Source organism: Syngnathoides biaculeatus, chromosome 8 (assembly GCF_019802595.1).
Source record: "Syngnathoides biaculeatus isolate LvHL_M chromosome 8, ASM1980259v1, whole genome shotgun sequence".
NCBI lineage: Eukaryota > Metazoa > Chordata > Actinopteri > Syngnathiformes > Syngnathidae > Syngnathoides > Syngnathoides biaculeatus.
Genome location: NC_084647.1, coordinates 12,110,286 through 12,137,023, shown reverse-complemented (window position 1 = coordinate 12,137,023; position 26,738 = coordinate 12,110,286). Strand labels below are relative to the sequence as shown.

The window sequence follows — 26,738 nt, the reverse complement described above, 5'->3', positions numbered from 1 at the left end:
TCGCGGGGAGTGCTGGAGCCTATCCCAGCTCTCAACGGGCAGGAGACGGGGTACACCCAGAACTGGTTGCCAACCATTCGCAGGGCACATCCAGACAAAGAGCCATTTACACTCACAATCACACCTTGGGGCAACTTAGAGTGTCCAATAGATACTTTTCATTGACATCACGCCGACCACGTGTTTTTTGTTTACAACGCCATTTGGGACAGCAAGATCGTGTCTACATATCACGGCAAGGAAGCAATAAGTGTATACTGTCATTTTTCGGCTCCGGCTATTGTTTGATATTTATCTTGAAAGTCTTTTGACAAACAAACACTGTAACCAGAAGTGATTGAGGCACTTGTGCTGGGCGTGATGAATGATGAAACGGAAGAAAGAAGTCACATGTGAAACTCGAGAGAATCGTGTCAACAGCGGGGGGCGACGAGGCGGGACGATAAGGAAGTGAGCTAGAGAGGTTGGCGGGGGAAAAACTGAAATAAATATCACCCACGTTTAAAAAGTACAGTTGGACTCGTGTCTACGTTATTCAATAACACGACAGCAAGAGCTTAACATGGTGTCAGAGTGATGGTAGTGTAATTGGAGTCACGGGGGCGGGGGGGGGGGGGGGGTCGAGGACGACGGCTTACGTCTGCAAGGTAACTGAGTCATTTGAGCACTTTGTGACAGCCCGAGTCCTCAGGACAGTCGCTTGTAGTCAGAACCCGAGCTCTTTTTGGAGAGTCCAGTCGGAAGACCGTTACAATAGTCAAGTCTACTTGAGATAAAAGCATTGGTGACCTTCTTCTGGTCTGCTGACCACATGCAAGCCTTCACAATGGATATGTTCTTGAGATGGTGTAAAGCAGTTTTAGTAAGTGATTTCATATGACGATTGAAAGTCGGAATCCTTCAGAACACCAAGGTTTCTGACTTTATGTTATTTTTTTTAAAGAGAGTGACTCCTTGTATTTACTAAGACCAATCCTCTTTCAAGTAAATATAAATATGATACCGATTAAAATGTATCTTTATTTTGATGGTAAAAGGACTCCAAACTGGGGCGGCATGGTGATCAGCTGGCAAAGAATTGGCCTCACAGTTCTGAGGTCCCGGGTTGAATCCTGGACTCGCCTGTGTGGAGTTTGCATGTTCTCCCCGTGGCTGTGTGGGTTCTCTCCGGGCACTCCAGTTTCCTCCCACGTTCCAAAAGACACTCAATTGCCCCTAGGTGTGATCGTGAGTGTGGCTGTTTGTCTCCATGTGCCCGGCGATTGGCTGGGGACCAGTTCAGGGTGTACCCCACCTCCTGCCTGTTGACAGCTGGGATAGGCTCCAGCACTCCCCGTGACCCTCGTGAGGATAAGCGGCGGAGAAAATGGATGGATGGAAGAACTCCAGACTCAAAGTGTAGGACTTCCGACTTGACTCGGGACTTGCATGTCTTGACTTGAGACTTGACTCACAACTTGTGGGCAAAGATTCGAGCCTCCGTACACAGAAGGAGTTTAAAGCTCGCGCGGCGCATGACTTGATAATTGAGGAGGTAGACGGGGCGCAATGCTATTTATTGCCGCTTGGTGTCGCTGTCGTACTATGTAGCCCAACGTGTGGTTCGCCGCATTCAAATTTGAACAAACGAATGTGAACTTGCAGTTGAGTGCAGTGCCACTAAAAAACACCACGTAGCTGAACACGATGCACGCAAACACACGTAACAGCAACAACGCACCGTTAAATGCATCAATGGCAATTGATATTTTGCTTTTTTAACTGCCCCCTTTACTGAATTCAATTACCAACACACTCCTAACAATGGCACTAAAGCAATCTTTATTTGACTTAATACTGGATTGTACTCGGAAAACGATATTAACTAACCTTTAAAAGTTAGTGATCAAATACAACCACTGGAGGGACATCACAATAAACAGTCACTCCCGTTATGGATAATTAAAATGTGTTTTTTTTTTTAATCCTATCTCTTTTTCTTTATTATAACCCATGTGCGTGTGTGTTTAAACGGTGGTCGTTCACCGCCCCGTCCCTCTTGCATCCCCTGCATCCATCTCACCATCGCTCCCTCCCTCCCTCCCCCCCTCTCAGCCACCCAGCCGGCAGTGCATCCCCCATCCCCCACTCGTCTGCGGCGTCTGACTGTAAGCAAAGCGCCACTTGGGCCCACTCAAACGCAGCTCAAGCGCAGCTCGTCCGCACCGACACCCCCCCCCCCCGCACCCAAAAGGCAGAAGTCCGTGCGAGAGAACGACGACTACAAGAGTCCACGCACGGGAGGGGAAGAAAAACAAAAACGAAAACAAGTCGTTTTCTTCGACTGAGTGACGTTGGTAAGTGTCGCGGTGGTCGTCGCCTCGTGTGTTGGTGGGTGGGTAAGATGAGGTGGGGGGGGGGGGGGCACCCACAGTTCGCGTTGTTTGTTGTGTGGCTCTTTCTTTCCTCCCCCCCTGTATGGTCCCGATTGTCCCCCCCCCCCCCCGAGTCGGTTTTTTGGGAACTAGCCGGCTGCTAGGCTAAAGCGGGGTTAGCCGAAATAGCAGGATGGTAGTGAAAGTAGTTGGGATATCGCTGGGTGGGACAAGTTTGTCGACGGGGCGTTCGAATGTGTTGTTGTTCTGCTGTGGGCCGGCGTGGCCCACTGCGGTTGCCCCCCCCCTCTTTTATTAGTCATCTGCTAATCGTACTTGAGCTAACTCGGCGATTAGCCGTTTGAACCGCGCGTGCCTAAAAAAAAAGATGCAGCAAGGATGCTTCGGCGGTCTACGTTGCAGTTTGTAGCATGCGAGCTAAGCTAACATTCGTGCTGCTGTGTTATGAGATATCTGAATAGTCCACGAAAGAAGGAACCGAGTAAATATAGCCGCTGGCGCACGTTCTAACGTCGCGAATGTGGCGATTATTGGCAAGATGGCATCTCTTAAATTGATATTCAAAATGGTGCGCTACGTGGAGCTTAATGTTTTGAGTGTGACAATTTTGGGTCCCGACAATGGTTGTTTTTGGCGTCGCTTGCTATCTTTGGAATGTGACGCACTGGCAGTGCGTGCTGCGTCGAGATAGATATATATAAAAAAACAAAAACATTAACCCGCGATGGGCACCGAATAATAAAAGCGGTTGCGATGAAAAGTACATTTTGTTGTTTTAAAGGGAAGCCTCATGTCTACACTATCAAACTGGTATGATGATTAAGTTCATGATATAACTAAATACCGGTTTAGTGGATTATGGGTTGCATTTTAAAATCTTTTATCAATCACCACCACCACCGCCGTTTTCAATTTAGCTTCGACTAAATGTACATTGTCTTGGAAAATTATCGAAAACACGATCATTTAAGATCTTCAGTAGTATTTCTTCGGGTACTTATTTTTTAGGACACTGGTTCTCAGTACCAAATTCCCAGTACGTTGGGAAACGATCCATCCATTTTCCTCACCACTTATCCTCACGAGGGTCACGGGGAGTGCTGGAGCCTATACCAGCTGTCAACGGGCAGGAGGCAGGGTACCCTGAACTGGTTGCTAGCCAATCGCAGGGCACATAGAGACAAACAGTTGGACTCACAATCACACCTTGGGGCAATTTAGTGTCCAATCAATGTTGCATGTTTTTGGGATGTGGGAGGAAACCAGTGTGCCCGGAGGAAACCCACGCAGGTACGGGGAGAACATGCAAACTCTACACAGGCGGATCCGGGATTGAACCCGGGACCTCAGAACTGTGAGGCCAACGCTTTACCAGCTAAACAACCATGCCGCCAATTGGGAAACCAATCATTTTTAAACTACAAGTGATTCTCTTCGATCTCTATTTGTGATTGTATTTAAGTTCATTTGTAGTGTAATGTAGTGTATATTTTTTATGGACTAATACCTATGAAGAATTGGGGCGCTCATGGAAGGAAAGTGTGATAGAATTCTGCACATGCATGAAATTGGCTGGCAGAAAACACGATCTGTTGGCGGAGAAAAACTGATTTGCGAGATTTTTTGCAGTGCAGTAATCCCTCGTTTTTCGCAGTCAATTCGGACCGGAACCACCTGCGAAAAGTGAAAAACCGTAACGGGGGGGGGTATGTTTATGTGGGTACCAGAACGTTTTAAATATGTAAACAGTATTTGTACTTTGCATATTTGAGACCAAAAGAGGTATTTAGTCAAATCTTTAATTATAAAACATTGTAAATATATACACCCATTCATCTTCTTCGCCGCTTATCCTCACAAGGGTCGCGGGAGTGCTGGAGCCTATCCCAGCTGTCAACGGGCAGGGGGCAGCGTACACCCTGAACTGGTTGCCAGCCAATCCCAGGGCACATGGAGACGGAAGACGGTTGCACTCGCAAACATAACCTATGGGCAATTTAGAGTCTTCAATGAACGCATGTTTTTGGGATGTGGGAGGAAACCGGAGTGCCCGGAGAAAATCAAAACCAGAACCATGAAGCCAAGGCTCTACAGTTGCGCCACCGTGCCGCCATAGTATATACAGTATTACAAATACATGATATAAATATAAATTATAAAGCACTTACTGTATTATATTACTGTATAGTGACCATTCATCACTCGGAGACTCTTCTGCTGGAGGCGATGGCGATGTAGTTTTGTGTTTTGTTACCTTTGAGATTGCGAGTTGTTTTGTGTGTTTGTGTGTAAGTACAGTATTTATACTTTGCATACTTGAGACAAAAATTACATCAGTACAAGTGTCTACATCTCATTATAAATCCTTATGACGCACAATCATAGTTTTATTGCAGTACGTAATTAACATTCCTCACTTGGAGAATCTTCTGCTGGAGGCGCCTGCGGTGTATATAGCTGAGTTTTTTTACTTTGAGATGAGTTGTTTTTTTGATGTGTGTACAACAGTACAGTACGTATTTATCTTTGAGAAAAACATCGTGGTGGGGAGTTGCCTTTTTTCTTTTGCTTCAAAATTCCTTCGTACAAGGACACAACTCCGTCAACACATTTGCTAAACTCGACATATCGTACCGTATTGTCGTCGAAGTTCTTCCTCCACATGACGCCAAGCAGCATCGTTGTCTCCGGGAGGAAGCCTCACCAAATAGAGGCACGCTTCTGAACGCTTAAAAGTATATTATTAATAATAAATATTTGTAGTAATAACGATAATAATATCTTTATTTGCCCCACAATGAGGTCAGTATAGAAAATATGACTATAATAAATAGCATGCAAGAGAAGACCTCTATATATGTTGTTTATTCTATTTTATATATACACAGTACAGCCTCGGTTCTCGAACGTCCCTATTCTCGAACAAATCGGCTTTCGAACAAAAATTTCGAATTTTTTTGCTTCTGTTTTCGAATGAAAATCGGTACTCGAACGCCCCCAACGATACCCGGAAATAACAGAATGCGCGCGGTCAGACCAGCCGACCTACGACGCGCTTTGTTATTGTAAATTTGAACGAACCCCTGAAAAAAAAATGGAAATAACATAACGTGCACAGCGGTTGATTCGGTTTTGGAACAAATCACTTCTCGAACCACCTTCTAAAACGGATTGTGGTCCAGAACCGAGTCTGTTCAGTATTTGTATACTCATAAAATGTAAACTATTGTTAATGCACAACCCAATTAAATCAGCAATATTATTTGTTTAAAAAGTGTTTAATTTTGATTTTGACTTGGGATCTGATTAATCTGATATTCCTGTAATAGATTTGTTTTTTTCAACCAACATTCAAAACCTTTCAAAATGAAGAACATTAAAATAACAAATATTGAAGCCAAAATTGAATGATTACAATTATAGACCCGTGATTGTTGTGCCATTGAACACTATTCAGAATTTCTTTTTTTTTTATAGCTAGGTTGGTCGCTAGGTTCCTTGCACAGCTACAACTGTGGAGCCTTACCTACATTTTAAATGTAAAAGATCGTTGACAATTCCCCTCATGTAATCCTTGCATCCAAAATTGCAATCGTGATTAAAATTCAACAAATTGTGCAGCCCTAAAAGCTATGGAATTGTTAAATTTATTTGTTTTAATTTTTCACCTTAATAAATGCCTTACCAGGAACTCTCAGGCGTAAATGTCTCAAATAGAATAAATACAGTGCAAATTTTAGGAATATTTACGGCCGCTCTCCCACAGACCACGTGATCCTAAATGTGGATTAAAGTCACTGTGTAGGTGGGTTCAAGCTGCAGCGGCTCAAAATACACATTGTGAAGGGATGTGTGACTGATTAGCTGCTTTTGGAGAGGACAATGGAGGAGTAGGTGGAAACCAATTCCGAGAGAATGGGAGATGTGTCCCAGTGTGTCTAACGCTCAGAGCAAAAAAAAAAAAAAAGTGTTTGGAGCCGCTTTACTCCAAGGTGGATCCTATTGTTGGGCAGCAGGAGGCGATCTGTGACAACGTCACCTCCACCTAAACCTTGTGACATTGTTTTTATTTTGGACCGCTGTACCAGTGAGAGCAGCCACAGTAGTCAGCCATCTTGCCGCTCATTTATTTTTGTGAAACATATTTTAGCTTGATCAAATAAGCTTCAGCTACTGCAATTTTAACACGGCATCCTAAATAGTGGTTCAATTTTAGACTGAATAAATGGAGAGATGCATGAATAATTTTACTGTAAGATCTGATTATATATTGTCAATTGACTGAATGTCTCTTTGACTTTTGTGTCTTGTTGGGCTGTTAAATCAAGCAAAATGGAGAATATGCATCCCCTTTAAGCCGGAACAGTTTAACTGTGTCACTGTTGAATTTTTTTTGAGCTTCCTCTGTGTTTGAGGATCAGAGTCAATCAGTCGAACTGAACATAATTTCTAGAGGTGAGAGTGAGACAAAGCTCTAACTGCAAACAGAATGAAAAAAGTAAATTGTTACACATCTACAAGAAAGAACCACTAAAAAATGTATGTCGCATGAGACTATAGCGCTACACTCTGTAAAGGAAGGTTGGGACAACATAAGAATAGGACAAGAGGAGAAGAAGCATGCAAGAAAGGATTGTGAACCTGGTCACAACTGAAATGTGGTGGGGCTAAGTGAATTATAGAACGAGAATTCAAGTGGGGGGGATGCAAAAGCAATTTGCGCGAACACGTTTTCTTTGTTGCAATAAGTGAGCGGTCCCACACCCATTGAAAGAATGCCAGGGGCGTGTGCCTACGGACACCTGCTAGTGAATTCACAGCTGTAAATAGAGGAGAATGTCATCGGTATATAAATTGATGTTGTGTTCTGTCACCAGTGAGGAGATACATTCAATATTAACACTCTGACAAACGGCGACAGCAAGAGGGTCGATGACGATTGCAAATTGCATTGGTGAGAGAGAACATCCTGGATTGTCTTTTTAATGTAAAGCTTTGTGAAATAATTCCGTTTGCGGTTGCTTTCGGCAAATTATATAATGTTGTATGAATGAATCTCCAAAGCCAAATTGGTGAAGAATTGCAAACAAGAAAGCCCAATTAATGTTATCATATATTTGATGTCTGCTTTTGTATAATTGTATAAAGTCGCAAATCCCATGATACAACACCAAAAAAAATCATCTAGCAAAACAATCTCTCTGAACAGATTAACGGTCTTCTGTTAGATGGAAGTACATACAGCAATTAATGTACAGTATTAACTTTTAGTGATATTTTTGTTTCGATCCTGGCCCTGCCTGTGTCGAGTTTGCATGTTCTCCCCGTGCATGGGTGGGTTTTCTCCGGACATTCCAGTTTCCTCCCACATCCCAAAAACAAGCAACATTAATTGGACACTCTAAATTTCCCCGAGGTGTGATTGTGAGTGCGGCTGTTTGTGTCGTTGTGCCCTGCGATTGGCTGGCAACAAGTTCAGGGTGTATCCCGCCTCCTGCCCGTTGACAGCTGGGATAGTCTCCAGCACTCCCCGCGACCCTCGTGAGGATAACTGGCAAAGAAAATGGATGGATGAAAGTCAAAAGACAAGAAAAAAATCGGAAAAAAAAAATAGCTTTTGGATTCGGATATCCTGTGCATGACGACAACACGGAGCAAATGTCTTTCTCGGGATTGATGAATTATGACATTAAACCAATCCGCCAATCAAAAAAAAAAAGCAATTTATCGCCTGATCCGATCAGGCAGATCACATCAGCGTGAAGTCTAACTGTGAGTAAAGATTTTATATGAGCCCGATACAAATGTATTCCCTTTACTTCCAGTGGGGAATTTCTGGGAACCGTCGTCGTCACAAAGGATTCTGTTCACATTTGGAGGTTCCATTCTGCAGTAGGAGGAAATGAGATAGCACTTAGAAAATTTAATCATATTAAACTTACAATAGTTGCGTTTTAAGTAGAGCACATAGATGACATATTTGATTTTACTGGCATTTTGCGCTTCCTTCTTGCGCAGTCCAGAGGATGTTTCTTTGTGTCAGATTGTCGAAGCTGGTGTGTTCTATTCCGTCGCGCGTGGAAGGGTGATAACGCCTACTGCTCCTGATTTGTTGCTGTAAGAATAGATGCCTGGTGAGGTATTATGTGGGAGGATAGAATCGGCATGGGGGTTGTGTTGTATTGTACACGTTCACCAGGAATGGTTGCTGCTCCCTGTGCGGATGTGTGCGTGAGGTTTATTCTTTCACAATTTCTTCCATTCTTTCTTCCATTTCCCTCTCCTTCTTCCGCTCTTCTCAGTAGTAACCCCTTTCATTCCCCTGGGCTACAAGGAAACCCCTTTCGTGGAGTCAAATCATCATTATTGTTTACAGGCACAACTAAACGATTAAAGTATATGAATAAAATTTGCTGGCATATTTGGAAACCTCGAGGCAGATGTGTACAGCATTGACAAACGGCACAAAACCTAAGCTCGTTTAGCACGGAGGCTCGCTAGACGCGTTTGTCGACTCATGCCTTGAGGCCGGAGCTTATGGGTTCAGCCCAAATGAAGTCCCACTAATGGAGTTTAAGATGAACTAAGTTCTGAGGAAAATTTCAGGTTAAGCCCCCAGCAGGCGTGCGGGTCATCCCGAATCCCGGAGTGACGAGTGATTCAATAAGGCAGCACTGATCCTTTTCATGCTCAATGAAATTTGCTTATTAACAAAATAGCCTGCGTCATTATCATCTATATTCGAATGAAAAGCCACACCCAGGAGTTAATCTAGATTGGTCCAGTCAGAATTTCTTGCATTGCCCACGTGTGTGTGCAAAATACTTGCACGTTTGTTGCGTTGCATCATTAGTGCAAATCCAATTCTGTAAACAAGTTTAATCTTTATCGTGTTAGATTTGGTAGGAGACGAAATGATGGAAAAGTAATTTTCACGTTGACTGGGACTGGCTGGTAAAGAACCAAATGTTCTGTAGTATGCTGTTTCTGTCTTTTGAACCAAAACACCTGTTAATAATTTCCTTTGGTATGACTAATATAAGTAATCATAAAGAGCTAGCCACATAATTGTAATAACTAGACTCCGCGGAAACTCTAAAGGCTTTTTTTATCCTCGGACGGTCGTCGACCACGCTCAAGTCACTGCGGCTGTCCTGCGCGTGGTTTGCCTTTGTACTCCAGAGCAACCCAAGCACGCCGCTCTGAATATGTGCTGTAGTTCACCTCCGAGTCGGGGGTGTCACAACGGAGGGCATTAGTGAGGACATCACAAGGTTGTTTCTCTGCATTTTAGGACCATTTACGGGAGTAGTTTCCACCTTCGCTGGCAGTCCAACACCTCTTAACCCACCCCCATGGAAATATCACACCAGGAGTCGGATTACATTTGTGTTTGTTTGTCATTTTTAGTAGCAGCATCATAAAGATGCACATATTTGCGCACTTCCTCGCACAGTCTCTGCTTGTTCCGTCTTTTGTATTATAAAGATGGCGGTACCAAGGAGGCAGCTGTTACTTATCACAGCGTGCGACTAAAACGAAGCAATCACGAGAGATGATCTCCACGACATTGTCCTGCATTGTTGTGCAGTGTGCACATCAAGGGGCGCATAAGGGTTCCCCGCCCCAACGCGTCAGTCACGTGATGCAAGGTGGGCACTGTCGCCCATGTAAGCGCCAGTATAAAAAGGTCTTCTTAAAATTCCATTTACTTATACACATACAGTTATTACTGTCATGCAAATGTAAACAAATAATAAAATACTTTTGATGTTAAGAACAGATAGCTTATTTTCCACATCATAAGGGGCACCTTCAATGAATGGGGTATTTTAAAACTTTTTTTCTCAAATAAGGCGCACAGAATAGATGCTACAGTGGAGGCCTGGGTTATGTTATGGGTCCATTAGAAGGAGCTGCGCCAAAGGCTCAATATTGATCCATATATAAGGCGCACTGGAGTATAATGCGCACTGCCGGCTTTGGAGAAAATCAAAGGCTTCTAGGTGCGGAAAATACGGTATGTTATAGAAGAATGATTTAGGTCTGGAAAGAGAATAACTAAACACATGACTTAATGTTCTTAAATGTTAAAGGTCGACCACAGTAAAGCGTCGTTTTAGCGTCTGGCCGTCTCATGCAAGTGAGCCAGCCCTCATCCCACTCCACATACTTCTAGGCCAATACCAAACGTAGCTTTTGTTACACTGTTACTCTTTGAGCAGAGTCTCTGATTCCGTCTGATTCGTCTCACTCGGCAGGGAGTGCTCACGCCTGCCGGCTGCTTGCTGTGCATTCATCAACACTCAATATAGCCACAACACCAACCTGCTAAATTACACTTGGCAATGAATCGAGCCTAGTGGTACATGCTGTCACCAAGTATCGGTACCTCTCACACCCACATAGACAACATAGTCAATCATTATCATTACATTATTATGAAAGGAAAGCTGTTTTGCCAAAACTACCTTTTTCCAGTATTTGGGAAGGAATATTGTCTCTACGGTGCTCCGGTAAAAGTGAAATATGAATTGAAATCGTCCACGCATTCCCGTGTTCCAGATGTTTTTTTTCTCTCGGGAGACCTGAAATCAGGTCATTGGAATCTCTCAAGTCTACCTAGGTCACGAGCGAAAATCTCCACCTTCCCGTTCCGCTCCTGAGGCAGCCTGTCAACATAACAAACATATGCTTTTATACTCAAGTGTCCAAAAAGCAAAACACAAAAGGAGGCTTAATGCATTTATGTTGTTTGAACTGATGCCAACATGGTGATGGTTTGTGTCGCTTAAGTTGAGAGGCGTGTTTTCAGTTAATGGTGTTGCAGTCCCAGACCTTAACAGCATTCTACTTTAGAGCTTGCACAAATTCTATTGTGTATTTGGATGATTATTTTGAGAGTCAGGAGACAATTTTGGATTGTTTCCAAATGGTGAAAGAAATCAATACAAAATACAAATCCCAGCTGTTGTTGTTTTTTTTATCTTTTAGCAAGCATAAATGTGTTTTTCGCATTCATGCCAAAGTGACAGTGACGCCAAAAATGCTTCAAGTAGACTCCTCTCTTTTTCCACGCTTATACGAGAGCGTACACTAGATTACATACCTCTGCCAACACCAATCAATATGCATAATGCATAATGGTAGATTCGTCCCTCCTGACTAAGGGGCTAGTGTAATATTGCACGTGTTAGAAACAAAGTAAGGGAAAATGGCCAAACCATTTTTCAAATACTGGGCAAAAGTTCAGTCTTGTCGGTGGTTCGTTAGAAAGTGTCTGCCAAAGAACTTCTGGGGTGGTCATTTTTTATAATGATAAGGAAATTCCTTGATTTGCACTTAAATGTTCTTTTTTGACCCCCACCACTCCAATAAAGTTTGGGGGGCGTTTTTTTAATAATTCATTATCAGCTTTTCAAGTTACAAATCCTTTTTTTGCTGTGACTTGAAACAAAAAATTGGAGCTAGCAGCCACCTCATCTGGCCCCTATCAATGTGGAGGAGTAGCGGCTCGACACTGGATGACCGAGCTTCTCACCCTATCTCTAAGGGAGAGCCCGGACACCCTGCGGAGGAAACTCATTTCGGCCGCTGATATCCGGGATCATGTTCTTTCGGTCACAACCCACAGCTCATGCCCATAGGTGAGGGTGGGAACGTACATCGACTGGTAAATTGAGAGCTTTGTCTTTCGACTTAGCTCCCTCTTTACCACAACGGACCGATACAAAGTCCGCATCAGTGCAGACGCTGCACCGATCCGTCTGTCGATCTCCAGCTCCATTCTTCCCTCACTCGTCAACAAGACCCCAAGATACTTGAACTCCTCCACTTGTGGAAGGATCTCATCCCCGACCTGGAGATGGCACGCCACCCTTTTCCGACTGAGGACCATGGTCTCTGATTTGGAGGTTCTGATTCTCACCCCAGCCGCTTCACAGTGAGAGCTGGAGATCACGGCTGATTGTCTTTGTCTTTAATTCAACATGAACAACATTCAAACACGAGCAAACATCTGCCTTTATTGACTCAAAAGCAATCATCAACATTGTTCCCTATTTTCTGGCATGTTCCGAACAAAAGCAATAAAAGAATCATAATCAGTTTATGGAGAAAAATGGATTTGGTTCATTCTATTATGAAACTGTGAATAACCTGTAATAGGGTCATTGACATGGCCTGAGGAAAGATGGTTTGAGACAAGTGTTTTGGGATAGGAGAGTGTTTATGGAATATATGAGACTCTTTAGTCAAGGTTCCAGTGCACACAAACCCTCACTTAAGTTGTATATTTCTCAATAATAATAATAATATTCACCTGATTGACTTGTGGCGACTGGCACAAGCGAGCGCACACACATACGTCAGAAGCAATTGATTTCCTTTGTTTTCGTTTGTTGAGTCCACATCACCTTTGCCCACCCACACATCCATGAGTCCGCTGACATCTGTAAGTGGTAGGAGCTATGTTTGCGGGGTGTGACCTCACCGTTAGCTTAGCTGTTTGGCGTGTCTCAATAAGAAATGGTGCTACTGTTTTGACAGGTGCTTTTCCACATTTAAAACTTGTGCTGACCGCATGAATACCACATTGTGGAAGCGGTGGTTGTTATTTTTAAGTGTTCTCTTTATGGAGTGTCTTGTTTTTTTCCATGGACAATATGACATGGAATTGCTGGAATAATAAAAATGATTTGTCTAGGTCTGAAGCAAGAATCCTATATTGATTTGCATTTGGGTATCCCATTTCACACAGTCATATACTATGTGTATAATGTGCATAAACACATATACTGTACATTATAGGGGGCTAGAATAAAAAATGCATCAGATTACTCTAAGTCAAACTGAATTTCTAATTACCCCACACAAGACATTGCTTTCTGTATTTTTTCATTTTAGTGCTGTACATATTCATGTTGCAGTTAAAGGTTTTCTGCACTGTTCTGTTAACGTTCTTGTTTGTCTGCTCACGTTGTGTTGTGCTTTTGTGGTTTCATTGAATGCCCCCACCCCACACACACACACACATGCACGCGGCAGGCATAACAGTGCTTTTCAACATCTGCCATTGTGGCGTCCCTAATTTGATAATGCCACGTTGCAAGACCAAAATGAGTTGATTTCATCTGATTATTATTAGGGCTCGGATTCACCCTCAAAAGTCCCAATTCATTATTCGTAATGAATAACCTTTGAATCAGTGTCAGATAGTTACTCATTGTACATGTCGTAGTCCAACAGATGAAAAATCCTATTTATCTTTTTAAAAACTATTGAACCAGAAGGAGTGTATGCCGGTGCATTTTGGCTGTCGCTTCTCATGCTATTTTCTTCTTTATAGATTAAAATTGCTTACTTTAACCAGTATCCCTTGGTGCACCATGACCATAGGAAGAGCCCGGGATGGTTTTGTGGCTGTCGGTGCCGTAAATAAATACTGTCTGTGACCAGCTCCCTCCTTTCTAGATGGCTAGCTAGCTAGTGGGCTAGCATTAGTCATCCGCCACGCTGCGTCAGTTATACGTTCTCCCATTCATTCTGCCGCGGTCTCCGCCCCCCTCCAGCGATGGCCCTCTTTTAGTTGCAGTTGCAGTTGTAGTGCTGCCATGACTATCCATCCAGTTCCTCAGGTTCAGCTATGACGCCTGCTTCCGATGTGATCTTGATGGAGGTCTATAGCTATTCGCATCTCTGTTCCATAACTGCAAGAGCGAACTACATTTGAGCACTTGTGGAGAAACTACTTGCACTAAGTCAAAATGGTGTCCACTGTAAGCAGAGCCTAGAATTTTTGAAATGTAAATATTTTTTAAGTAAATCCAGCAGTTGCAGCTCTTGTCAGACCTTAAAGTAGAATGATATTCAAAGATTTGTTCTGATTCTGTTTTGAAAATTCTGATTTGGTCATCGCTTTTCCATGCCCACTTGGAGTCACCACTAATTCATGGACAGCCATAATTATTACATATAATTGTTTTGATATTTTTTCAGAAAAGCAATCTCCTTGACTTAATTGTACATGTACGCTACATGAATGTACCCACTATGATTCAAGGGTCGAGGTCTCATGGGCACCGCGTGTACAGAAGTTTAGTAAGTGTTGCTTTCAGGTCCAATACGCTTTGGCCACACTTGGGAGAAGGTCCATCATCCTTGTTTAATCCCTTATTTAATCAAAATCCAACAGATAATCCTAAATCTCAGTTCCCAGATCTAGTGTCAAAGTTGAGGTGTGACTATTGGAAATGTCGTTTGTTTTTTTTTGTTTTTTTTAAATCTTTTAGTTTTGGGGTCTGGTCTTCATAATAAAATCCTCATTTAATCAAAGTGAAGAAAGTCGACTAATGCTACATCAACATGGTAGCAGGAATTTTAATCTCATTTATGAGGGATGGACTTGTATCCTTAGACTACCTACAGACAATTCTTTGTCAACTAATTTGTGTCGTCAATTTAGCTGAATTACCCAATACAGTGGTACCTCTACTTACAAACATCTCCAGTGATGAAAAATTCAGGTTACAAATTCCACAGAATGTACACATCCTCTGTCTTGATTTGTGTGGCACGATAGTGATGCTTTACCATTGGCTATCGACGTAGCATCTTCCTGGCATCCCATTGGCTAGGATGGATGTCAGTCTTTACCCATGAAGCTTTGCGTTTGCCTTGGACACTCGACTGTCACCGCATCACGCTAGCGCACTGGAAAAGTACAACTTTTTTGTGAGTTGTTCTGTTTGTATTCCTCTTTCTTCAGCATGCGCCCCAAGAAACTTTAGTGGAATTAAGTGGTGTGCGTGTGTCGATTTGTTGATTTGCCTTTGGCTTGTCACTCACCGTTCTCTTTGCATAGTTCCCCAACGCCAAAGGTAAATGAACATCATTTTTATTATTCTATACATTATGTAGTTTGAATGCTTATTTATGGAGGGGTGTCAGGGGACCTTGGAACGGATTAGGATATTTACATGTAACATCCGCTTCTACTTTTGAAAGATTCACGTCAAGAGAGACTTCCGGAACAGATTAATCTCGTGAGTAGAGGTACCACTGTGTATATATTTTCCCACAGCCCTTTACTCAACTAAATGTAAATCAATTATGCATTTATGCATTAGTGGGAGGATCACTTAGCATTGGAGACAGTTTTGTAGTTCTAGCAGCATTCGTTAATGCATTTTTTTTTTTTTTGTACTGTCAAAGACACACCAGCGACTACGCTACACTCCACTCCACTCCCTCACACGCTGTATGCACGACCGCCTCCCTTGTTGCTCTCACTAACTGTTCACTGTTTACACTGATGCTTCCTTTTTTTCTTTTTTCTTTTTTCTTTTTGCTGTTTCCTTGCTTTGCATTTTGTTTTTCCCCTTCTCTTGTGTTCGTTGTAATCATAAATTCTCACTGTTTTAATTTCAGATTTGCATATCCACTTCCACTCCTTCCTCATTTGCATACTGCAAGAAATGGCGAGCGGGCATCCCACAGACAAATTCAGTTTCATGTATCAACCAGACACGCACAAGAGGTACGCGGCGCACATCCACACACTCGCACTCAACTAACACACGCTTGGCCATGCCGATGTTGTCTGACAGAGGAGGTAAGTAAAAAGAAGCTCTCGTCTGCTGTATTTTCGACGCTACACAGGAGAGTAAGCCATTACAATATACACCTTGCCGTTGAATAGACGCATTTGAGCTGTGTGGATTGATGGGGGATTTTGAATACTCGCAAATTTGTTTGGGTGGATGTCGCCGTAAGAGTCTCGGCTTGGGAGTTGTTTGCGTGACTAAACCTTTGCGTACACTTGACAATCCAAATATGTATTTGTAATTTTTATGTTCCTATCCTGTCCACTTTTCCCCCCTCTTTACTCTGTCCTCATCTTTCCTTATATCACATTTTCTCTCTTTCACTCTCTTTAAGCAAAAACAGGTTGTCTTCAGCCATGAATCCAGTCTACAGCCCCGTTCAGCCTGGAACACCCTATGGGAACCCCAAAAATATGGCCTTCGCAGGTACTGCAAGTCACTCACCTACAAATCACCTGTGCAGCCCACTAAATTATACATTGTACTGAGATGCAAGAGTATACTAGAACAGCTTTCCCCAATGTAAGTTGTATTTTATTTGTATAAATGGTTATTTATTTCAAAACCTTCAAGGAGGGTCTTTTTTTTATATAATGTGCTTGATTCAAGTCATTAATCACTAAAGCATCGGTTATGTTATTGAATAAAAATACCGAAAATTGTGGCCTCAACTCTGATAAACGCCATTCTATCACAAACCTCTGTTACGGGGGCGGACCCAAATGCAGAACTTCGAGGCAGAGGCATAATGTTCAATGTGGTTTATTCCGGAAACTGGGTCATACATTTTGTAGCAGTGCGACAAGGCAGAGGTACAGAAATACTAGGCTAGGCGGAATCCAAAAGACATACAGCAAGGGTTCGATGACCCTGAAGCAAACTGACTAACTCAACAGGACAGGATCAAACAAAAAGGCACAGAATCACTGTGACTAGCGTTACTCTAATTTACGCGTAGAGCGGAGAGTCCCACAGGCAGTGAATGCAACTCAGTAACGCAAGGCAACGAACTGGCAAATGACAGTGACAAAAACTCCAACTTAAATACCTGTCTAATTGCAGTCCGAATGTCAAACAACTGTAACCGGTGACAGGTGTCACTGCCCAGAGCAGTGGCCTGGCCACGCCCCTTTTGGCAGTGGCCAAGCCTTGCTCATGACACATACCTAAACTAAATGCCAAGGTAGGGGAGGTGTTGCCTCAAAAAGATGCCTGCTTTTTCTGACTAAACAATGTGAAATGTCCCATGTGTAGACAGACAGTAAATAAAACTTGCCTTTAAAATCCTCTCTCCGTCATAACCAAAGGCTTTTATTTTAAACAGCGCTCTCACTTTCTTTGCATTCTGTAGCAATCCGTAAATAGCACAAAACCAAGCCGTATTGGGTAAAAAAAAGGGGGCTCTCTCCTCTCAGTAAACCAACCCTTGAGATCTGATTTGAAAAGAAACAAATCATATAATAAACATGCCACAACAACAAAAATACTGAACAGCATGGTCTAGGACTTGTTTCCACTGCCCACACAAATGTGTCAATCATAAGTGTCCTGCAGAAATGTAACATGCTTTGTGGCACTAATGATATCCTTAGTGCCGCAAAGCATGCTGGGAAGATGTAAATAGCGTTTCAAGTACAGGTTGTGTGTCAATTATTTTTGAGTCATTCTTTTTTGTTTTATTATTTGCCAGTCATGCTATTGCCGTCACTGTGATTTGATGCGCGCCATCGCACTCGCAAATCTGCACAGTCGAGCACGAAAAATCACGCGCGTAAAATTTGTTACAAGCAAAAATGCATAGATATTGCAAGGCGTCGCTTATTTTGTGTAGTCTTGACCAATGTTCCCTCTGAGCTTTGCCACTGCGTGATTGCGCACTTGTCGCGTACTCTCAGCGCACATGAAAACCAATCCAGCGCAGTGAACCACAGCCTGATGTCATTTGTTTTTTTTGTTTTTTAAGATGGAAGCACACGGTATCTAAACGAGCTGCTGCTCAGCCTACTTCTACTTCCGAGTTTACCTCACACCGCCCCCCTCCGCTCTTAAAGGGTTACACTCATAATTACAAACCAAACACATCTACGGGCGTCACACCCTTAACTTTATATCTGCGGGCATGACTGACCACACCCGTACATTTTTCAAATGTGAGTGACTGCTGTTGTGTTTGCAGTGGTGTGATAATTTTGGTTTCAATGTGACACTGTGAGTGTGTACAAGATCGTCAGTAATGACCCCACCTACGCGGGCAGTGTGTCGGGCAATGTAAGATTCTTTTGCTTACAGAGGTGAAATGCAATTGTTCCTCACTACATTGTAAGCATTATCATGTGGTATCTTACGTACACGCTAAAACACGTGCTGGCATGCATGCTGCCAGTGTAACCAGTGCGTTTCAGTGTATTTTGTTGGACAAATCACACACCAACATTTACAAATGTTGGAACTCAGTGTCCACATAAGTTGCACCACATTGTCCCGTGTTTAAAAGCCATACGTGAGCAGCGTCCCTTTTTTGGGACATCATGATTTTCATGTATTATATCCTTCAGTATATCAAAATATTTAAGTGTTTTAATCTGATTCTGATTCTGTTTTTTGGGACGATCTACTGAGAAAACCCAAGTACCCTCTCGCGGGCAGTGTCCCATTTTTGGGACGAGATTATAACTCAGTAAAGTTATTCTATAACTTAACCATAAACGGAAAAAGAAGTATTATTTCCTTGATTGTGGCCTGTTAGGAGACTTTTATCACAATAACGCAAAAAATTGCCACCTTGCTCATGAAAGTGCTAATGTGGCACCTCATCTATTTAGAAGAGAATTTGACCTCTACGATCGTGAATAAAGGGTAAATTAAAATAAAAAAAAACTTTGGAGAGCAAAATCCGTGAATATGCAGGGATGCGAACGGTGAGCCGCGAATGGACAAAGGCACAGCTGACATCAAGTAGAGCTCAAATGAAAACCTTCTCTGAAATAGACATGTGTGAAGTAGAGGCGTGATACTCCTTTGTTACAGTCATGTAATTAAATTCCGTAGCCAGCAAGCAACAATATACGGAACATTTTAAAAACCCGCGTTGTTATGCATTTAAGCGAAACAGAAATCTGTCATGTTTAGGTAAGAAAAACATCCTAGCAAAAAGTTTTACTGCCAATAATAGCAAAACATCAAGAAGTGTCTTTCTCCTTTCGTTATCTCCGTTAATCCTCCACCATTTTCCCTCGGTGCATCGTGAACTTTACACTGCTATTTTCCTTGATTTGTAATGTATTACTGTGTAGTAACACAATTACTGCATGTGTTTAAAATATGCACATCTGGGTGAATTGCTATTGTCTGAAATATCTCCTACTAGCACTTATTTTCAAGTGTTTCATGTTGGTTGTGTCTAGCTGACAGTATTTCTAATTCAGACATTTTTTAATGAGCGCCATCTTTGCGCGGATCCAAACTACCTTACGTGTGTATGTGTGTCACTATCCATGGCATTTCCTCGTTTTTCCTCGTTTGAGTCACTCTCTCTCTTGATGTCCAGCAGGCTATCCAGGGGGGTATCCTACCACGGCACCTACATATACGCCAAACCTATATCAAACAGGAAGCCCTGGGTATCCACCTGGTGAGTCCAGTATAACACACGTCCAAAAGACTTTTTTTTTTTTTTTTTTATCCCCTTCGACATAGTCTCACAAATTTCACAAAGATGGCAGAAGATCATATGCTGAAACACAGCCATTAATTCGTCTGACTGCCCAAAAGGACTAAACAGAATTCAGTTTTACTGTACATCATGCACAGATACACATTCACAACTGGGGGAAAAAATACCAATAAGCCAAACCATCGTTTGAACAATTTTCTTTAATTATTATCCTGACTCGGCTATTAAGCAATTACAGGCAAACGCTAATGGCGCCGCAGCCTTCGTATGGTTCTCCAATATCAGGGAAGAAATTCACCTTTAATGTAATTGCATTGAAATCGTTTTTTGCTATTAAATCTTAACCTGAAAAAGCTAACATAGATTCAAATGGAAAGCAATTCCCATGTTAGAAAGCCCACTCTGTTTACATGCTTGTTGCCGTCATCTGCATTCAGTAACGGTGTTTTTTTTTTTTTTTTTTTTTTCCGTCTGAGTTTGAAATTCATTATTTTGCCGGCGGTCCTTGAATCCACCTTGTACGCTTTGTATTATCTTGAGTATTCTGTTTTGCTTCTCTCTCAATTAATCTACTAGAAGCTTTCGCAATCGACGTTTTCCTTTACAATTGGCCTCGACTCCCTCGCGTTTACTAGTGTTAAGGCTAAAAATGAAGTTCATTACATCCACCGTTTATCTTACATGCTTATTATATAGCTTAGTTGTTAACTCGTATGATTTCACGTAAGGCGGTCCTTGAGTTTGATTCTGGCCCATGTATAAGGTCCGTATTTCCAATTTATTCGTTTGAGCCAAGGCACTTATTTTCCAAGGGAAACATTTCTATCATAAATGTCAGAAAAAGTATGAATCCTGAAATAATCATAATATTTAATAATTAATAATAATAATTTGACTAACAAACAACTTGGTTTGAAATATGTGTCTGTTTAAATCGACAACGCTGATTTAATCGCAGGGAAAATGACTTTTTACGCAGACAAACTGCATAGAAAATTGATTGATGGACGGAATATACTCAGTTGATACAATGTATGAAACATCAGTTGATGTGGATAATGTTGTATTATTTTTATAACATACTTGTGTGTTATTCAAGGTGGCTTTGAGTTTAACATTTTCATCTTTTATCCGCCTCCCTCCCCAATTTTGGAGGCCTTTTAACGTGGTTTGTCATTTTATGTTTCATAAATTGTCATTTATTGGAAATTGAACAAATGAATGTGAAGCAAAGTTTATACCACTTAATGTACATGGATTTATGTACATTTATATGCTCGAAAAGATATGGATGTGGTCCTCTGTTAATGATTTCTGTCAATAATATAAATTTGAGACAAGTAATGATCAACTTTACCATACAATGCATTACATCAGAGTTTACTATTATGCATATACAAAAATACATTCTCACTTTTAGAAACACACACAGACAAGGGGAGAGAGAGAGAGAGAGAGAAAGAGAGAGAGAGAGAGAGAGAGAGAGAGAGACAAGCTCCTGCATCTCTTTGTTCCCTTGTCCTTGTGCAAGAGATGCTTGCTTTCATAAGCAGTGCAGCAGAAGCTAGTAGCATGTTTGACCTTCATGCTCCTCCGAGTGGCCATTCACAAGTACTACATTTAACAGCAGACACGAATTAATATACACTTCCCAAATTCTTGTATTGCGCCCGTTAGTACACTATTATGTGTGCCCAGTGACGTGGTTCAAATATATAAAATGCCGTATGGGTGACTTTTGTGCCATCTTCTAATGTGCTTTAAAAGATACAAGCGATCAATGTTATGAGGGCTCCAGAAGCGGCAACACAGCTCCAGTGCGCCATCTGGAGGTTTCTTAGGCAAATACACAATTTCATTGTTCTCATTTTCTCGACGTTAAGGTTGTATTTTGCGAATTTTTTCAAATGCCCCTCATGTTGTCTGCACCACAATCATAAGATCTTAAGATGGTGCATATTACATCACATCACATTTTTCATGTGGGGTGAGACATTATTTTTATCACATGATGTTACCACTGCATTTTTCTATCACTTAACTTGCCAAAAAATGTTGGCTCAAATTGACCTTATTTTAAGATTAGCCTCTGACACTTTTATCTTTTTTTTTAAAGGATATACTGCGGCGGGCACCCCATACAAAGTGCCGCCTACTCAGTCAAATGGAGCACCCCCTCCGTACACCCCAACCCCGACCCCATACCCTACAGCTATGTACCCCATCCGCAGTGCCTACCCACAGCAGAACCTGTACACGCAGGTAAGTTAGTCGAGAAGAACACTTGCAAATATTTGTACTGTGAAGGATAAAAATTGTTATTCCTTCTCGTGCTAATGTACAGTATGTGCAATACTGTGACTGAAGCGTAACATTGCCTTTGTTGCGTATGCCTCCTCAGGGCGCATATTACACCCAACCGGTGTACGCCGCTCAGCCGCATGTGATCCATCACACCACCGTGGTGCAACCAAACAGCATCCCCTCCACGGCCCTCTACCCGGCCCCCGTCCCTGTACCCACTCCTCGTAACAACGGCATGGCCGCTATGGGGATGGTAGCCGGGACAACCATGGCCATGAGTGCAGGTAAGACCACAGATGAGACACATCTCAAGGGATTTGCATCATACATAAAAGCTCAAAGGCAAAGCTTTATCCAATATACCTGCTGATTTGATTAGTATCTTAGGCGCTGGGTGATGAACTGCTTTCTTGTGTTGGTTTAGTTCACTATCACGATGTACTTTCCGTCTTATTTGGGACCAGCGATGAAAGCAGGGTTTCTACTGCCTAGTACAAAAGCAATACAGTATCTTTTCTCTGCGTTATTAAACCTTCATTAAAGTACTAATCCAGAGGAAATGTATTTTATTTGTCTATCATACAAATGTAGCTAAAATGTCATTAAAAATATTTTTAAAATTCTCAACACAACAGAAAATGCACATTTTCTTTGGAATCCGAATGCCTCCCATGTCTGTTTCAAACCGAGGCTCTGTCGTGTTGAGAATTTTTTAAATATTTTTTAATGGAATTTTAGCTACATTAGGCATGATAGAGAAATAAAATACATTTCCTCCAGATTAGTACTTTAGGCGTACTGGCAGATTGAAGAGCCATTTTGACATTCTTAACTTTTTTTTTTTTAACTCTATGAAGGGACACTGCTGACAACGCCCCAGCACGCCCCGATCGGAGCACACCCCGTTACTGTGCCCACTTACAGGCCCCAGGGAACACCCGGGTACAGTTACGTTCCACCTCACTGGTAGAGCCCACCACCTTATGTAAGTGTTCACGTACCCGTTTGGTCCTTTGCGCTCTCTTCGCTCCCTTTCCATCTTTCTTCCTTCTGTGGCTCCTCTTTTGCCACCTTGACAACAAAACCACATCACATTTGCTCTCCCCGCATTCCTCCGTGACTCACGCGTTCATATTGAATTCATCACTAACTTGCACCTCTGGTCTTTTTTTTTTTTTTCCTCCTTTTCTTCCAGATCTGGAGTCCGCCATCATATGCAACTGCTCAAATCTGACCCAGACTCTCGGTAACCATGGGAACTCGGCACCATGTCTGCAGAACAAAACTAAAGTGCAACAGCCACTTTAATATCATTCGCTAACATTTTTACAAAAGCTGCTTTTGTTCTATCTATCTTTTTTTTTTATTATTATTATTTGCCAACCAGTCATTACCATATTTTTGTTTTATTCTAAAAAGGTTTTAGGACATTTTCCTTCCCGTTCTTTCTTCTTATGAGCTTGTATTGGAACTCCAGAAGGACACAGACCAATCACAGCTGTTGTTCCTTTGTGGGCGAGCGGGCGGCCGGGTGGGCTTGCGTATGCGGTCCTGCCTGCAGCTTCGTTGGCTTTATTGCGCACTTATTCCTCAAGATCGTTTGCCTCAATCATTTCAAATACGAGACCTTTTGACATATGCTGCCAAATTTCCTGACAACTAGATATCAGCACAGGGTTTGAATACCCAATTTTTTCAATGTTCTTTTTTTTTCTTAGAATTAAATTTCTCTTATATTCCTTTGCCTTTTTTCCCCATTCAGCTGTTCTTTGTTCCTATTTTCTTTTCGGGCTACCACCAGCAGTTCCTTTTCACCACGTTTCTCATCAGCTTTTTTATTTTTCCACTTTCAGTCCAGCCTCACGTGTCATCCAACACCTCGCTGTTTTGTGAGTCTGTCACTTTTGCTGTTTGTCTCCATGTCGTATACCACTATCAGCACTGTACAAGCATCATTTGTACTATACGCTTAAAAAAAAAAAAAACTTCATGCCACATACTATGCAGGCTAGTATGTCGTGACACTTGATTATTAGAGAGGGGTGACACTTAGTCGCCGATGCTGTTAGACCACCTCGGTCAATCTGTTCAGCAAAGGTTAATATATTCACAATAACCGCATAAACAGCGCGTGGTCGCGTGCACAGTCACTAACACGGCGTCCTGTGTCGGTGGGAAAACACGACCGCCTTGTGGCACTTAATGTACAGCACCGCGGGGGTGTTACGCTACTGATCAACACGAGAAAATCCGAGGCGGACGCGGGTCGAAAGGGATTGCGTTTGCAGGTGCCCAATGACAGGGTGGGACATTTTGGGTTTGTGGAATTTCGCCTGAAGGGGCTGCATTTGCCGAGCTCTTTTGCACCGGAATTTTGTCACTAATTGTCTCACTCCATCACCCAAATGAGGACCAATAACCAAATACCATACTCAACGCATTCAACAGCATCTATTGCTTGTAAATTTCGGTCTTGAAAACAACAGATCTACCGCATCAGAGTTGCAAGAGTCAAATCAGGCTTTAAGAACATAAATAAATACACTTAATCAAGTTCAACTTAAAAGGTTTATAAAAAAAATGGCAGACATCCTTCTGCTTTAAGTACTTTTCCTACGATACGGACACTCACTATCGCAGTGGTAATTTCGCCAAGAGCGTCTGATTTACAACGACTGTAGAGTCATTGATCCATTCCTTTTCAGAGCCGCATATCCTCAAGAGCAGGGGTGCCCAGCCTTTTTTTTTAACACATGATCAACTTTTCAAGCAGCCAGCCCAGAGTGTTACGTCCTTTTTTTTTTTTTTTTTTTTTTTTTTTTTTTTTTTTTTTTAGAATGACCAAGCCACAAAGATCTACCCACTACAAAAATGCAAAGTATATTTATTTTAAAGTACATTGCGGATTCTTTGTGTAAATGTACGTTTGTGTGCCTTGCATAACCGCATGAGCCGATATTAGTGCCACCGTCTACTCCGTACATCATGGCCGGCCTCACCACTGTTTTATAAACTTTGCCCTTCATCCTCGCGGAGACTCTTCTGTCACATAGAACACCAGACACCTTCCGCCAACTGTTCCACCCCGCTTGGACCCGTTTCTTCACTTCCTTACCACACTCTCTTGTTGACCCCAAGTATTTGAAGTTGTCCACCCTCGCTATCTCTCCTCCCTGGAGCTTCACTCCTCCTCCTCGGCCAATTGGGATTTTAGTTCGTTCACTTTTCTCATTCTCAGCTTGCTTTTCGGCAGAACATCGGCGTCGTATTTTCCATAAACAGTTTGAAAAGGCCGCTACACATTTCACTCCACTGGCAGATGAGGCAAACGCACTTCAAAAATGACATTCTGGAAAAAAAAAAAAAAAAAGTCCGCCTCACATTCCGTATGAAAGCGATACGTTTTTGTCTTCTTTACTCCAGCATCCATAGTCATGTTTGTTAAGATTTCTTAAGCGAGGGCTTAAAATCGGGGGGAACTCGCCAACTAGAGTGTTTTCCTGTACTTTCATTGTTCGCACATGCGCGTGAGGTAAAGTTAAAAAAAAAAACTGCTGATGTTTTTTTTTTCCTCGCGGCACGGTGTCGCGATCGACCAAAACTGCCTCGCGATCGACGCGTTGAGCACCCCTGCTCAAGAGGGTCGGGGGACTGCCGGAGCCAATCGCAGCTATCATCAGGCAGGAGGCGGGGTACACACCGAACTGGTTGCCAACCAATCACTGGGCACACAAGAGACAGACAACAGTCAAACTCACAATCACACCGACGGGGCAAGTCCAAGCCCCCAATTAATGTAGTCCAAAATCGTATATCGTAGTCCAATGCGGTTCGGACTGTATGTATGATTATTTGGGGGTTGTTTTTCTACTTTTACTCAAAGACTCTTGTCATCTAACCTTTAAAATGTAATATAGTGTTGCTGTTGAGTGATTTGTACAGTACCTGCACACACAAAAATCCCCTTTTAAATTAAAAAAAAATAAAATACAATTAAAAAATGAACCAATCTGGAGTCCGCAGATTTTTCAGTGGACAGAAACACAAACTTTAATCAATAAATGTTTTGGTTATTGGTTCTCAACTTGCAGAAAGTGTAAAAATGAGTTCTGCGGTATTTCAGGATTCACAGGAGAAAAAAAAAATGGATCAGTTTTAGAGGGAAAAATCTTGTATTAAAGAGCATTTAACAGCAAAGGTATGTAGATGAGGTGGCTTGATACTGCAATAAAATAAGAGGGAACGCCTCATAATTGTTAAAATAGTGTGATTCTGTAATCAGCTTTTTGAATTGATTATTTTTTGGGGGGGTGGGATGCTTGTCTTTTACAAAAAGTTTGCGGGCTTTATATGCAGCCTCAATATCGACCATTAACAATAATAAGAGAACATATCAACAATTTCAATATTGAATAACTTTGTGAGGAACTATTGCACAAAATTGAAAAACGAAATAAAATCGTAGTGTAATGCTCAGCAACCGGGTACCTGTAGGCTTTTTATTGCGAGCGTGTGATAGACGCCATTTATATTCTAATTCAAATAAAACGCAAGTTGAGTGTTTGAGGTATTTGTATTCAACAAAAAAAATGTTTGTACACTAGAGAGTTCACTCTTAGGAATAACTTAACTGCATTAAGATGGTGTCAGATAAAAGCTTTAGGTTTTCTTTTGTTTTTTAAAATTGGCTCTCGTAATTTAGGTGGTTGAATAATAAGCAAAACAATAACATTTTAATCCAGCAGCGGTAAAAAAAAAAAAGGATTTTTTTTCTTTCCTCTC

The 26,738-nt window shown here is 42.0% G+C and overlaps 1 protein-coding gene across 6 annotated transcripts; it reads left to right on the top strand.

Moving 5' to 3' along the window:
• Positions 1–2,126: 2,126 nt before the first annotated feature.
• Positions 2,127–23,946, top strand: fam168a (family with sequence similarity 168 member A). Of its 6 annotated transcripts, none has more exons than XM_061827526.1 (8): positions 2,127–2,336; positions 15,804–15,912; positions 16,323–16,405; positions 19,527–19,610; positions 21,769–21,914; positions 22,054–22,240; positions 22,814–22,941; positions 23,152–23,946. In XM_061827526.1, exons 2-7 carry the CDS (start codon positions 15,851–15,853, stop codon positions 22,924–22,926), a joined length of 675 nt encoding a protein of 224 aa, XP_061683510.1. In that variant the 5' UTR covers positions 2,127–2,336; positions 15,804–15,850; the 3' UTR covers positions 22,927–22,941; positions 23,152–23,946. The 6 variants fall into 6 exon arrangements, with proteins under 6 accessions (XP_061683510.1, XP_061683511.1, XP_061683512.1 ...); XM_061827527.1 differs by having other exon boundaries at positions 2,128–2,336; positions 19,530–19,610; XM_061827525.1 differs by having other exon boundaries at positions 2,131–2,336; positions 16,314–16,405; positions 19,530–19,610.
• The last annotated feature ends 2,792 nt before the right edge of the window (positions 23,947–26,738 follow it).